At 52.8% G+C, this 12246-nt stretch overlaps 6 protein-coding genes across 6 annotated transcripts; 3 read left to right on the top strand and 3 right to left on the bottom strand.

Annotated features, from left to right (window-relative positions):
* Positions 1–873: 873 nt before the first annotated feature.
* On the top strand, positions 874–2548 carry AB675_8058 (Dimethylaniline monooxygenase [N-oxide-forming] 2; the record flags this gene model as incomplete). Its single annotated transcript, XM_018148475.1, has 3 exons — positions 874–1440; positions 1479–1856; positions 1922–2548. 3 exons carry the CDS (start codon positions 874–876, stop codon positions 2546–2548), a joined length of 1572 nt encoding a protein of 523 aa, XP_018001217.1.
* Positions 2549–3040: 492 nt separating this feature from the next.
* Positions 3041–3856, top strand: AB675_8057 (uncharacterized protein; the record flags this gene model as incomplete). The annotated part of the gene is made up of 1 exon (XM_018148474.1): positions 3041–3856. The coding sequence occupies one exon, from the start codon at positions 3041–3043 to the stop codon at positions 3854–3856; it is 816 nt and encodes a 271-aa protein (XP_018001310.1).
* Positions 3857–5063: 1207 nt separating this feature from the next.
* Positions 5064–5915, bottom strand: AB675_8056 (putative hydrolase YraK; the record flags this gene model as incomplete). Its single annotated transcript, XM_018148473.1, has 1 exon — positions 5064–5915. The coding sequence occupies one exon, from the start codon at positions 5913–5915 to the stop codon at positions 5064–5066; it is 852 nt and encodes a 283-aa protein (XP_018001260.1).
* Positions 5916–6563: 648 nt separating this feature from the next.
* Positions 6564–7052, bottom strand: AB675_8055 (uncharacterized protein; the record flags this gene model as incomplete). Its single annotated transcript, XM_018148472.1, has 2 exons — positions 6564–6936; positions 7021–7052. 2 exons carry the CDS (start codon positions 7050–7052, stop codon positions 6564–6566), a joined length of 405 nt encoding a protein of 134 aa, XP_018001024.1.
* A 604-nt stretch (positions 7053–7656) lies between these two features.
* Positions 7657–8421, top strand: AB675_8054 (Vacuolar-sorting protein SNF7; the record flags this gene model as incomplete). The annotated part of the gene is made up of 3 exons (XM_018148471.1): positions 7657–7831; positions 7888–8304; positions 8351–8421. 3 exons carry the CDS (start codon positions 7657–7659, stop codon positions 8419–8421), a joined length of 663 nt encoding a protein of 220 aa, XP_018000965.1.
* Positions 8422–9092: 671 nt separating this feature from the next.
* On the bottom strand, positions 9093–11652 carry AB675_8053 (Exosome complex exonuclease RRP6; the record flags this gene model as incomplete). Its single annotated transcript, XM_018148470.1, has 3 exons — positions 9093–10522; positions 10603–11000; positions 11048–11652. The coding sequence occupies 3 exons, from the start codon at positions 11650–11652 to the stop codon at positions 9093–9095; spliced, it is 2433 nt and encodes an 810-aa protein (XP_018001120.1).
* Between the last annotated feature and the right edge of the window lie 594 nt (positions 11653–12246).

Here is a 12246-nt window from a genome sequence, read left to right as displayed (position 1 = left end):
GCTGTACTCGTCTGCCTTGGTCAGTACCCATCAACTGTGCACATCACAGTACAAGCAGCCTCGAACATCGGATATGCCTGTATGACTGGATGTTTCTCTCGACAACATTGCCCGGTCATGGGCATTACTGAACGATGCTTGGCTTTTCGAGGGTTGCCTAGCTAATGGTCCTGGCGCTACGTTTCGCTTCACGTATGCTAGCTCTCACAGCAGCCCTTTCCAGGATATCAAAATGCTCGGCGCCTGGCGAATAGTCGCCGAGCTATGTTTCCGGACCACTTGAAGCAGACATATTTCGTTCGTCCACGCGGCTTTGGTTGGCGAAGTTGGCATGATCTGACAGAAGTCTCCAGATCAGACCTTAGCAAAGCTCTCATCCTCCGAGAGTCTAACCTTGTACTCAGCTTTTCCAGTTCATTTATACTCCGCTCTCGCCTTATGTGTTGTTAAGGTGTATATCTCCGCGCTGCCCGCAGTAATGACCGCTTTAGGCCATCCAACTAAATGCTTTAGTCGAACTGTTTTCTCACGCCGTATCCTGTCCACTAACCAACCAAATTTCAAAGCAGGCACGATCAGGTGATACAAGGTATCGAGCAGTTGCGCCATTGTGTCCCTGCTATCTGACCACCCTGTTTTCAGACAAACTCGCTGAAACACCGCTGCTCAATTCGGCTGGTCATCACAGCCACCGTACTTACCTCATAGCAAGTTACTTGGGAAGCCGCAGATCTCACGTTTGTATATCAAGTTCTTGCTGCTTACTTCGTCTGTCTTCTTGTCTGTCGCAGCACTCTCGCCTACGAGGGCATCACTGTTGAACATTGGCACATCGCCACACTCTGAAGTCGTTACAATTATACAACCTCAACCATGTCTGCACGTGTTGCTGTCATTGGCGCTGGCCCATTTGGCCTGGCTGGTTTGAAGAACATGAGAGAAGCTGGGTTTGATGCCATCGGATTCGAAAGGCGCGGCTATGTGGGTGGGATCTGGAAGCACTCTCAGGACGGCAGAATCTCTGTCGTTCCAAACACGGTGTTCAACGGAAGTCGAAGTCGCAGTGCCTTCACAGACTTTCCTTTCAGCGAGACTGTCAGCGACTACCCTACCTGCGACCAACTCTACGATTATTTGCAGGACTACGCAGACGCATTCAAGCTGCGAGATCATATCAGACTCAATACATCGGTGAACACTATACGGCGAGTTGGCGGCAGATGGGAGCTTGAACTACAGACGGTTGGCAACGAAGACGTCTACACCGAGATCTTCGACAAAATCCTCGTAGCTACCGGATCTTTCCAGACTCCAAAGTACCCAACCGTACCAGGCATCGAGCTGTTCGATCCGAAACACGTCACTCACTCACTCCACTACACACCCTCAGAAGACTACAAGGACAAGAAAGTCCTCCTTATAGGATTCCATGCCACGGCAGTAGACACGTCAGAATCTTTGGCACAGACCGGTCCAAGAAGGTCTATCTATCGCGACGAAACAATCTGCTGCTGCTGAGGAAATTCGATGATGAGGGAAGACCATTCGACCAAACTCAGACAATGGTCTTCTGCTCAGTCATCGCAATCTTTGAGGCCGTCTGCCCGAGATTCTTCTACTGGCTTCTCGACAACTTCATGGCGTCGCAAACCAAGAAACAGTTTCCCAGCTTAAAGAAGTACAACAACTTCCTTCCCGCGCCTTCGATGGCAACGACAACCCCTGTTGCTGCCGATGTCTTGGTGCCATACATTGATAATGGCTTTGTTGAGCCGATCGGTAGCATCCGACGCGTTACAGGCCCTCGATCGGTGGAACTCAATGATGGACGTGTCCTTGATGACGTGGATCGTATCGTAAGTGCGAAGAATCTCCGTTTTGTCACTGCTTGGTTGCCTGACTGCAGACTAATTAAGCACAGATCTACTGTACGGGCTACCATTTCGACCAGCCCAGTCTTCCGACAGAATACCAACCCGCGCCCGTGCATGGAGTCCCGCCTAAGCTGTACCGTAACATCTTCTCGCTGCACGACGACGAAGGCGTGCGCGACAGTCTTGCGTTTCTTGGGCAAGGCGCGGCTTTCTTCTCGGGATTCTCTATGTTCGAGGTCCAGTCTATGGCTATCGCGCAAGTCTGGAAAGGCAACTCGAAGCTGCCGTCCTACAAGGAGAGGCTGGCCTGGTATAAGGCCAACCTAGACGACTTCAACGCCAAGCACGGCAGGATGACGACGAATGCCACTCACTACTCAGTCCTACTTCCACTCGGTGAAACGCTAGACTTCTTAAACAAGACTGCTGGCCTAGGTCTTGAGAATTGTGGGTGGTTCAGTGCGAAAGGGTGGTCACTCTGGTGGAATGACCGCGAGCTTTACAAGATTTGCCGAACTGGGCTGTTCTCACCTGCTATCTTCAGGCTGTTCGAGACAGGGAAACGAAAGACATGGAATGGCGCAAGGTCGCAGGTGTTCAAGGACAATGAGTTCGCCAAACAGCGAGCTGCGGAGAGACGGACGAGGATCGCAGAGGGTAAGAAGGTCCAGTAAGTCAGTAGCAGCACAATTCAGTCGGAGAACCTGTGTGCCGCAATGGCGTCGTGTTCAATTTGGCAGAACACCGCGCTGTATCTGATTGTCATATCATGCATATCAAATAGAACGGTTGTACCCATGGACGTCAGCACAGGATGCTGCTGCCGCTTTAAGGAGGGTTTTGGCCGCAGTCGTTACCCCAAATTGTTAGTAGCGATGACTCGTGGACCCCGGGCTTCTTAGCTATAACTTTCCGTAAAGCGGTTGCCTAAAATGTATCTTGCGACGCCTGATTCCCGCATCTAACCTTCAGCAAGCGACCAAGGACGACGATGACATTTTCATGACTTCGGCCGAACACGACCCTCACCACCTCTGCGACGAGGCAAGAGCGCGCAACGATTCTTGATTACCGCGTACGCCGACAGTCTGACCGTCTAACAGCTGGCAAGATCCGAGTTCGCATTGCATGGGCGAGCTACAGTATCGCCAGCGTGCGAGCCCGCCATGACTGACCCCGTTTCGGTCGATTCTTTGGTTCATTCGGCCGATCCGATGAACATGGCAAACTCACCCCGAAACAAGCAACCCGGCAGCCCTACCAATTCCCTCCTCGGATTGCCCGCTGAGGTCCGCTTACGGATCTACGACTTCATTATTCCCTCTTCGGGAGATTTCGTTGTCGACTTATGCGCTCCGTCTCGGACAACAGTATCACCACCACCGGCTGACATTGCAGCCGTCAGTCAGCCGCCTCAGAAGAGGTCGATTCTGGACAATCTGCGAGGTCGCCGACAGAGACTCACCGCCGATTTCAAGCACGCGCATGGCGTTCAACTGCTCTCGGTCTGTCGCGAGCTCGATGCAGAAGTCTTCCCTCTGCTGTCGGCCCTAATGGTACGCTTCCACTGCCCAAAGTGCTTCAAGGAGGCGCTGCAAAGCCTAAATCATGACGAGGACTGCAACATTAAGTGGATGAAGAACGTCGAGGTCGGCTTCGAGCCTCCCCCTCGACGCGATGGCTTGTACTCAGAGCGGATGCTTCTCCATCTGTCTCTGGAGGCGTGTAGGGCCGAAGTACGGAGGATTTATGGTAGACTGGATCTTGCTGGCCAGGAGCTGTGGTCATGGGCACAGGTAAAAGAGGGGAGCGGTGCAGGAAGCTCGGCTTCGTCCATTGGGTCGACGACACACGGCGCTACTACAACAGCAGGCGACGCATCAATGAAGCCGAAGTATATCATCAAAGGTTGGTTCAATACTGAGTGGTCACCAGTGCTGCTCAGTGATCGTAGGTACGACTACATGTTCGGCAATACCTAAGTGGCTCGGACGTTCGGATCCGACTGTCTTATGTCGTCCCGTTCAATCTATGTTTCGCCTCAGAACTACTTACGAAGGATCGAAATGTCTGATCTGCCTTGCAGTGGCCCGGGCATGCTTGTGCTCCCATCACCGAGAATCGCTACGTCCGTGGCCTTCGTTCTTCGGGCCCGAAACACTCACTCACTTGTGCCCCATTCGGGACAATTGCGGGCAGCATCGGTCGCCCGCACACAGCCGAGTCACCAGTGTTGCATAATTTCCTTATACTATCTGGCTCAGCCTTTGAAGCTATCGAAGTACTGTTCGGATTGCGGCAACGTACAACCCGCCAAGCATTAACAGCATACAATTCTGTTGAACGTTCCGAGCCACGGCCCAGCATAGAGCTTCAACATCGGAGAGCAGCTCTCTGTTGACAGTGGTCTGCGCAAACTGCCCTGCTGCGATTGACCCTCCCTGGTCAGGGAAGGAACGACGCCGAGTAAGCGGCGATGCTGAGGAAGGAGCGATGCTGAGGAAGGAACGATGCTGAGGAAGGAGCGATGCTGAAGAAGGAGCGATGCTGAAGAAGGAGCGATGCTGAAGAAGGAGCGATGCTGAAGAAGGAGCGATGCTGAGGAAGGAGCGATGCTAAGGAAGGAGCGACGTGAGGCAGGAGCGACTCGTGGTGAGGCAGGAGCGACTTGTGGTGAGGAAGGAGCGATGATGAGGAAGAAGCGATGCTACGGAACGCTGCACAGGAAGGAGCGATGTCAACGGCGAGCTGATGATGGAGAAGGAGCGGCTCAGTCGTCTGAACACGAAGCTTGGGGAGGATTGTCCAGGAAGGACGACTTGATCATCGTCAGAGGTCTTCAATATTTAGATCTGACAGGACACATTGTTTGACATTGGCCGTCTCTTCTTGTAAAACCTCTCATGCTTTATACTGTGTCTACTTAGCGGATCGACGGCAGATCCTCAGGAGAAAGGCCCCATGGCTTGCTCGCTCGTTTGTCCACCAAATGTTCCTGTACCAAATAAATGTTTCGCGGCCAAGGAAGTGCTTGGCGCTGGTGCAACCATACGAATGATGCTCCAGGTGCCGTCGCTATAGCATGTTTCCCACCGCACTACGAGGCGTCTGAAGAAGTGGCGTACAGCAAGTTGCTCAACTCCATCATTCAGACTGCGTTTCGACTCTAGATCCCTTACTGCGAGTGGCTTATCCCTGCCTAGCCTTCACAGTTCGCTTCACATCCTCCGCGAACTTCTCCGGATCGACCTTGTAATTGATATGCCCACCTTCGAACATCACTATCTCGGAGCCCAACTCCTGTTCCAGTGCCTCATTACATAAGATCTGCGGACTGTCATGGTAGCTTCCTTTGCCATTGACCAGTACTAGCTTCTCCTTTTCTTGTCGTAACGTCTTCAGGTCAAACTCGTGGTCGATGTATCCCAGCACTTCCCTCTCAAACCAGTAGAGGAGGTTCCCCATGAAATACGGATTCTCACGTGGATCAGCGCCTGTGCCGAATCCACTGTCCTTGTCCGCATGCACATACTTCTGGAATTCGGCCATGGCTGCAATATGCCCCTGCTTACGGTAGATGTCGTAGATAGATCTCTGGACTTCCATGACGGCTTCGCGATCAGGCCTCGGGTGTGCAGCTGGCGTTTCGTGGGCCAGGCAGAGAGTGATGACATCTGCATGACGGGTCAGAGTCTCAAGAGCAACCACGGCTCCGGATGAGTTGCCGAAGATGAATGCGTTCTTGGAATCTGCGTCCTTGTTGAGTTGCTCGATTAAGGCGCGGACGTCGTCGGTGTCGGTGGCCAGGCGCGCGGATCCAGTGCTGTAGTCCTGGGGGCCGGTGAGGGCAGAGCGGGTGAAGCCACGGCGGTCGTAGAAACAGACGCGGAAAGTATCTTGCAGGGCCGTGGCGGCATTCTGGAAGATGTCACCGCTACCGTTTCCGCCGTGGATCAAAACCAAGAGTGGTAGGTGAAGAGCTAGAGCAGAAGGATAGACTTCGTATTTGAGGACGGCGTTGGAAACAGGAAGGAAAGGCATCGTTGGGAGTCAGACGTATGCTCGCGGAGGAATCGTTGTGGAAAGGAGATGCGTGGCTGACTGTGTATGCTATGCTTTGCCAGAGTCTAGTTTGCAAAATTGTTGTGCTGGTTCCGTGAAGGCACACTACGTCGACAATAGCATCTCTTTAATATAGCCGCTCAGAAAGTTTGGGTGATCTTCGGCGTTCCTGTGGTTGCGTACTTGTTCGCTATTCCGTTCAGTCTTACACCTATTGGTGCTAGCAATATCTGTCAAGAACGGCGGTGGTCAGTGAGGGAACAGGATGCAGCCGGCGGGCCGTGTAATTGTAAGCGAGCCGTCTATTCGATGATCTCAGTGGTGCCCGGAGTTATTTCCCCAAATTCGTCCGAGGGTCCAAGCCAAGTACTTCGGTAGTACCTGTACCCGCACTGTTCAGGTACCTTAGGAGGGTGCCTAGAAGCTCGTGCATCCTGCCCGCACACATGCCTGTCGTATGGACATCAACAGCTGACAAAAGAGTGCCATGATTGATTTCATCGCTAGGCTACCCGGGAGAATGGCAGCGGACAGCTCTCGAAACACGAGTGTAGGATCATTTGTCTGTGAAAGAAGTGCATATCGAGCCGACTCATGCTGCGCCGATGAGTTTGGCATTTATCAAGATCAGCTTTCGTCGCTCTCACTGTCGCTGTCCTCAGACTCGTAGAAAGGCGGCCTTTGGCTAGTCCGCAGATGGGCAATAGTGGCTTGCAAAGTAGTCTCGTATCGTTGAACGTTGAGACTGCCAGCAGGCCACATCATGACAGCCTGAACGATGGGTATCTGCACCAGGCTCGGAAGAGCTCCAGAGGAGTCCTCGAGCGATGGTCGCACATAGCCTACGGTATTCAGCCACATACCAATGCCCAGGTCCTGTCGTTTCATGCTTCCTAAGACAACATTCATATCGATATAAGCTTTGGGAGTCGGATGCGCGTCTGCTGGGAAGGCGTGCTCGACGCAAAGTCGGCCTTGCTCAACATCGTACTCCAAGATGCTGGGACAGTCTCAGATGCGGCATGAGTAGCAATTGGGGCGAGAAATTAGCATACCAGCTCAAGAATCTTACCTTGCTGCCTACCTTGCACTTGCCGAGCTCAGATAGGAAGACATGGTGAGAAGGTGCGGGAGCACTAGTCGAAGGCACGCTCATGTCGATTATCCGCAGCGCCGCGACTTATCCCACTGCCGGTGAACACTATGAGCATTGCACCAAAGGGTTGATCTGAGACCAGAGATCATCAAGTGGCTCCAAGGCAAGAACTGATGGAAGAGTTGTAGAGTGACAAGGGGATCATTGCTGAGAGAAAGAAGCGTTGTCTTGGCATTGTCAGGTGGAACGCCGAGCCAGATCCGAGCGGGCAACGATGTCATTCCAGGCTTTAGTCAACCTGACCTCTCTTCTTCTCTTCAGCCTGCACGCCCAACAACCGCCTTTTCCTTCATTCAGTTCCGGGAATACCTACAGCCCTACAAACCAATCTACTTGTGTCTCGATCTCCGACTTGGACCTATCGGACTGTGTTAGGCACACCCTCACCCTCCACCAACTGCTGTCCGGTGACGTATCTGAAGACCCGGCCACAGAACTCATCACACGATAAAGGCGACATCCAATCGTGCATCTTCCAAACGTACTTCCACTGGCCCACGATACCCAGGGTCGACCTGCGACTACCTCCTCGACCTCCCCGTCCAACTTTGATCATCACTAAACATGTGGGGTTGGTTTGGCGGGGCTGCCGCTCAGAAACGGAAAGATGCACCCAAGAATGCCATCCTGATGTTGCGGCAGCAACAAGACATGCTGCAGAAGCGCGAACGACATCTTGAGTCACAGATGGCAGAGCAAGAGGCCATCGCGAGGAAGAATATTAGCTCAAATAAAACAGGTAAGAATGGGCCCTATTGATTGATCATATGGACACGGATCTGATGCGCATTTCAGCGGCCAAGGCAGCACTACGGCGAAAGAAGTTACACGAAAAGACTCTCGAACAGACAATCGCACAGATGCAGCAGGTGGAACAACAGATCTATTCCATCGAGGCAGCGAACATCAACCAAGAAACCCTGAACGCGATGAAGAATGCAGGCCAAGCCATGAAGCAGATCCATGGAAACCTGACCATCGACAAAGTCGACGCGACTATGGATGAGCTGCGCGAGCAGCATGCACTTGGCGAAGAGATCGCCACTGCCATCGCAGGCGCTCCTATTGGCGAGCCTATTGATGAGCAAGACCTGGAAGATGAGCTGGAGGGCTTGGAACAAGAGGCTTTGGACGAAAAGATGCTCAAGACCGGCCCATGCCTGTGGGTGGCGAGCCGGCCAAACTGCCCAGTGTGGGCAACCAACCTCGTAAGTATTTCGACACCCGAATGGAGACATGTAAGCTAACTGCGCTACAGTCAGAGGAAGAGCCGAAGAAGAAGATGAGGAGGAAGAATTACGGAAGCTGCAGGCTGAGATGGCCATGTGATGTTGAGGATCTCGACACTTCTTCTCATTCGATTCCTGCGTCCACTACCTGTTGCCTACTCAAGATGCGCATTCAACAGAAACCTGCCACGAGCAGGAATTGTATTTCACCCTTGTCCGTCGGCGCATGCAGGCCGGTGTTACGGTCATTTCAGGTCTTGAGAGGTTACGCTTGGCGATGGTAGACGTGCATGTGGAAAGCGCTTGGATCTCTGGTGACCCAAGTTGAGCTGGGCCGTGATAGTCCGCGCCCGAATATGGTGGCTCACTTTAGTTTTGTGTACCGCGAAGGGTATAAAGTACAGTCCCGATGGTAAACTTGTCATAGCGGATCTTCCTTTCTAACGCCTTCTATACATCTGGCGCTTCATTTCTGTGTCAGTTCAGACTCATATCGTAGGCACTTCTACGGCAAATGATACGAAGCGTTTGTGCCGGAATAGGAAAAGAGAATAACGAGCAGGATTCAAGCTGGACGGCAGGTCACAGTAGATGGGAAAAAGATAGTGATGTTCGGAAAGCTCTTTCATTGTCTGCCTTCCGTTACGACGTTCAGACCATCGCTGGGGTCCTGCCTCTCACGAGATACCAAGCAGATGTCGGGTTCACGACGGCATGGCCTTGAAAAGCAAGACCCGTGCAGGTGTTGATGCAAAAGGATGGGATAGAGAATCAGGACCTGAAAGTCATGCTCTTGCCAGCTCCCTCTTGACCTAGTTTGTTGCGTCTCGCACCCGTGCCGGTATCGAGCGCTTTAGCAAAGGGATTCATGTGGGGTTTCTTACCCTTGCTGGCTTGGCCTACGCCATTCGAGGCCGTAGGTGAGCCATTCAGCATCGGTTCGGCGGCATCATAGTCGAAGGGGACCATTTCGCCCGCTTTCCGATCTTTCTCTTCGTCGTCGGCCGCACGACGAGCTCGCTTCTCTGCCTTGCGCTCACTTTTAGTCGAGGCCCGCTCAGCGCTCATAGCTGCGGATCCTTGGCCGGGTTTCGCGTAGACCATCGCTTCTGTGTCAGTAAAGCCGTTAAGTGATTGATTGGCAAAAGGGTCGGCAGACTCGTTGTCGTCGTCGAGGACGTCCGTGGCCTTGCGCTTGCGCGTCGATCGATCGTGAAGTGTGAAGCTATTGTTGTTAGGCGTGCTCGGGAGGCTTGTCGTGACCGGGATCGGAACTTGGTTGTTCTGGGCTGGAACAGCAGCTGGTTGTTCGATCAAGAAAGCGTTGGCGGATAAATCGGGCAAAGGCAGCAGATAGTTCAGAGCCATGGCGTTCATCATAGGATTCATGAGCGGCAACCCCAGGAAGGGCATGACCGAGCCCCACAGATCTGACTGCTGACTTCTGAGCACCGTTTGCATATTGGTGTTGTTGCCTGCCATCTGGACATCTGTGGCGGGTGCCGGATCTAGGTCGCCATTCGCCTGAATCTGCTTGAGAGTTGCAGCCAGCCCATCATAGGTAGGAGGTCGACGTTCCGCTGGAACCTGTGGCTTCCGCCAACGGTTCTGTGGACGCTCGCCATACTTGAGTTCGTTCTGACGTATTTGCTCGTGAACCGGTGGGTCTGCTTTGCTGTCGTCCATGGCCTTTGCAACGACAGGGAAGATCTCTGGCGCGAACTCTGTCTGCGCAAACTTGAGCTGCGGACGACTGCACTTGTACAAGGCAGTCATGTTCTTGGGCATCGCTTCAGCAATTGCGAGTAGGTCAGTGGGCTTCATGAGGTAGTGAGGACTCTCGTCTAGCTCGCGCGCTTTGTCATCCCGCCAGCGATGCAGAGCTTTGTAGACAGCAAATTGCTGCGGACTGAAGCTGATGTTTCTGTCCACATACATGCCGAACCAGCCGCCTGAGCCGCGCCCTGACTCAAAATCGTAATTGAAGCGCTCATACTTCTGCAAAGCCTCCTTCTTCGACCCAGCGAGAACTTTGTTAACCAAGTTGTCGTTCTCTGTCGAATTCTCGACCAGTAGGTTGCGAACTTCATCGTAGATGTAGAGCAGGTAATGCGTATCAGATCTCGCATAGTCGATTAGCTCCGGGCCGAGTGGACGCTGCCGCCAGTCAGACAGTTGATACTGCTTCTGAGCCTCGAATCCTGCGAAGCGTTGCAGAAGATATTTTAGACCTCTGCCGGGGAATGACAAGCGTCGCAAGCATAGTATGTGTCGAACAGACCAACGACATAAAGACCAAGATCACGCTGAAGCCACACCATGTCGCTTGCCGAGCCGTGGAAAACCTTTAGGATGTTGGGATCGGCGAAGACCTCGTTCAACACCTGCAAGTTCTCCCGCCATGGCTTGAGCGTGTCAACAATCCAGTCTTTTTCGCGCGTGCTGATCTGCATGAGGCAGACAACACCAGTATACGTATGCAAGTCGTGGTGTTCGAGATCGACGGCAATCTCTTTTGCAGCTCTGAGCTCTTGTAGCATAAGATGAACGCCCTTTTCGGTATCGACGTATACAGCGGGCTCTCGTTCAGGTGGCCAGTAGGGTTGTGGCTCGGCTTGCTGGTAGACCTCTGGAGGATATTCGTAGGCTTCGATCTCCTTTGCATAGGGATGCGCGTACCTGCATGATGGTCAGTCTTGTCGTTGATCTAGCTGAAAGGAGCATACCCTTGGGTGTTGTCCGCCAAAGACTCCTCAAGCGAGACGATTGCATGAGGCTTATGGATGAGCAAGGGCTTGAACGGGCTAGTCTCGTGGTTGTTCACCTTCCTATTGAAAAGGAGCTGGGGTTTGTCCATTTCGTAGCGGGAATATCGTGGGCGAAAGGCTCTATTTTCCGCATAGGCAACGGCTTTGGACGGCGTAGGAGCATGGTCCACAGCAGGGCTCATACGTTTGATGGCCCCTGTATACTCGTCTAGCGACCCGTCTGCCTTTTCGAGCAAACCATCGAACACGTCGACCAAGCCGCTCCAGCTGTCTTCGATGTCATCCTTCGTCTTTGGCTGGGGAGGCTTGGTACTTGTATCTTGCGTTACAGACTTGAGCAGCTTGTTGGTGAGTCTCAGGAGATGGGCATTCTGCCGGTCAAGAGAACGCGAGACCTGTTCGCTCGACGATCGGTGAAAGCTCAAGTCCTGGTTTGCCAAAGAACTTGCGCTCCTCGTGATGGCCACCAGCGATGCGGTGACCTGCTCTTGGTACTTCTTGAAGTCCGTGAAGAGGTCAGCCGAGTCGCCTTCGCGATCTGGGTCGGTCGCGGGCGACTCCATGAGGCTAACAAGGGCGATGCGAAGTGGTCAAAGAGCAGTCAAGTTTCAGAAGTTCGAGAAATAAATTGAACTTCCAAACGTGAGGCAAGTGTGCTCTAGGCCCAACCGTAATGCCTGCATCACTTCCTCAATCTACGAGCCGGCCATCACTTCCACCTTCCTCTCTATGGCCTATATCATTTAGTATTCGTACGTACATTCTATTCTTGATCATTTCAGCCTCAAGCGATGCTGCATTTTGTGGTCTTTAACGACTTAGATGTCAAAGCAGGGTCTTGCCATGGGTCAGAGGTCCGGCGCGGTGGCGCTAACTTTCATTTGCCTATAATGCAGACACATATAATGGAGCAGGTGCGACGAGCAGGAGGACGTATTAGCAATTCGTTCTGGCTGTGACTGTTTCGACGACTAATAAAGTAGCGTAAGTTGCAGTCAATCGACCCCTCGTTGGGCGCAAAAGCATGTTTGATGAGCCTCGTGCTGCACTGCTTTTCAAAACCAGAAGAGCCATTTCTGCCAAATCGTCCCTTATGATGCTTATGCATTTGTAGCAAACCCGACGCATTTTGTCATTCGCGCTGCTCTCGCCGCTCA

The sequence above is a fragment of the Cyphellophora attinorum genome (assembly GCF_001299255.1).
Source record: "Cyphellophora attinorum strain CBS 131958 chromosome Unknown Contig10, whole genome shotgun sequence".
Lineage (NCBI taxonomy): Eukaryota > Fungi > Ascomycota > Eurotiomycetes > Chaetothyriales > Cyphellophoraceae > Cyphellophora > Cyphellophora attinorum.
Note: the sequence above shows the minus strand (reverse complement) of the source record. Positions and strands in the feature narration are given on the sequence as shown.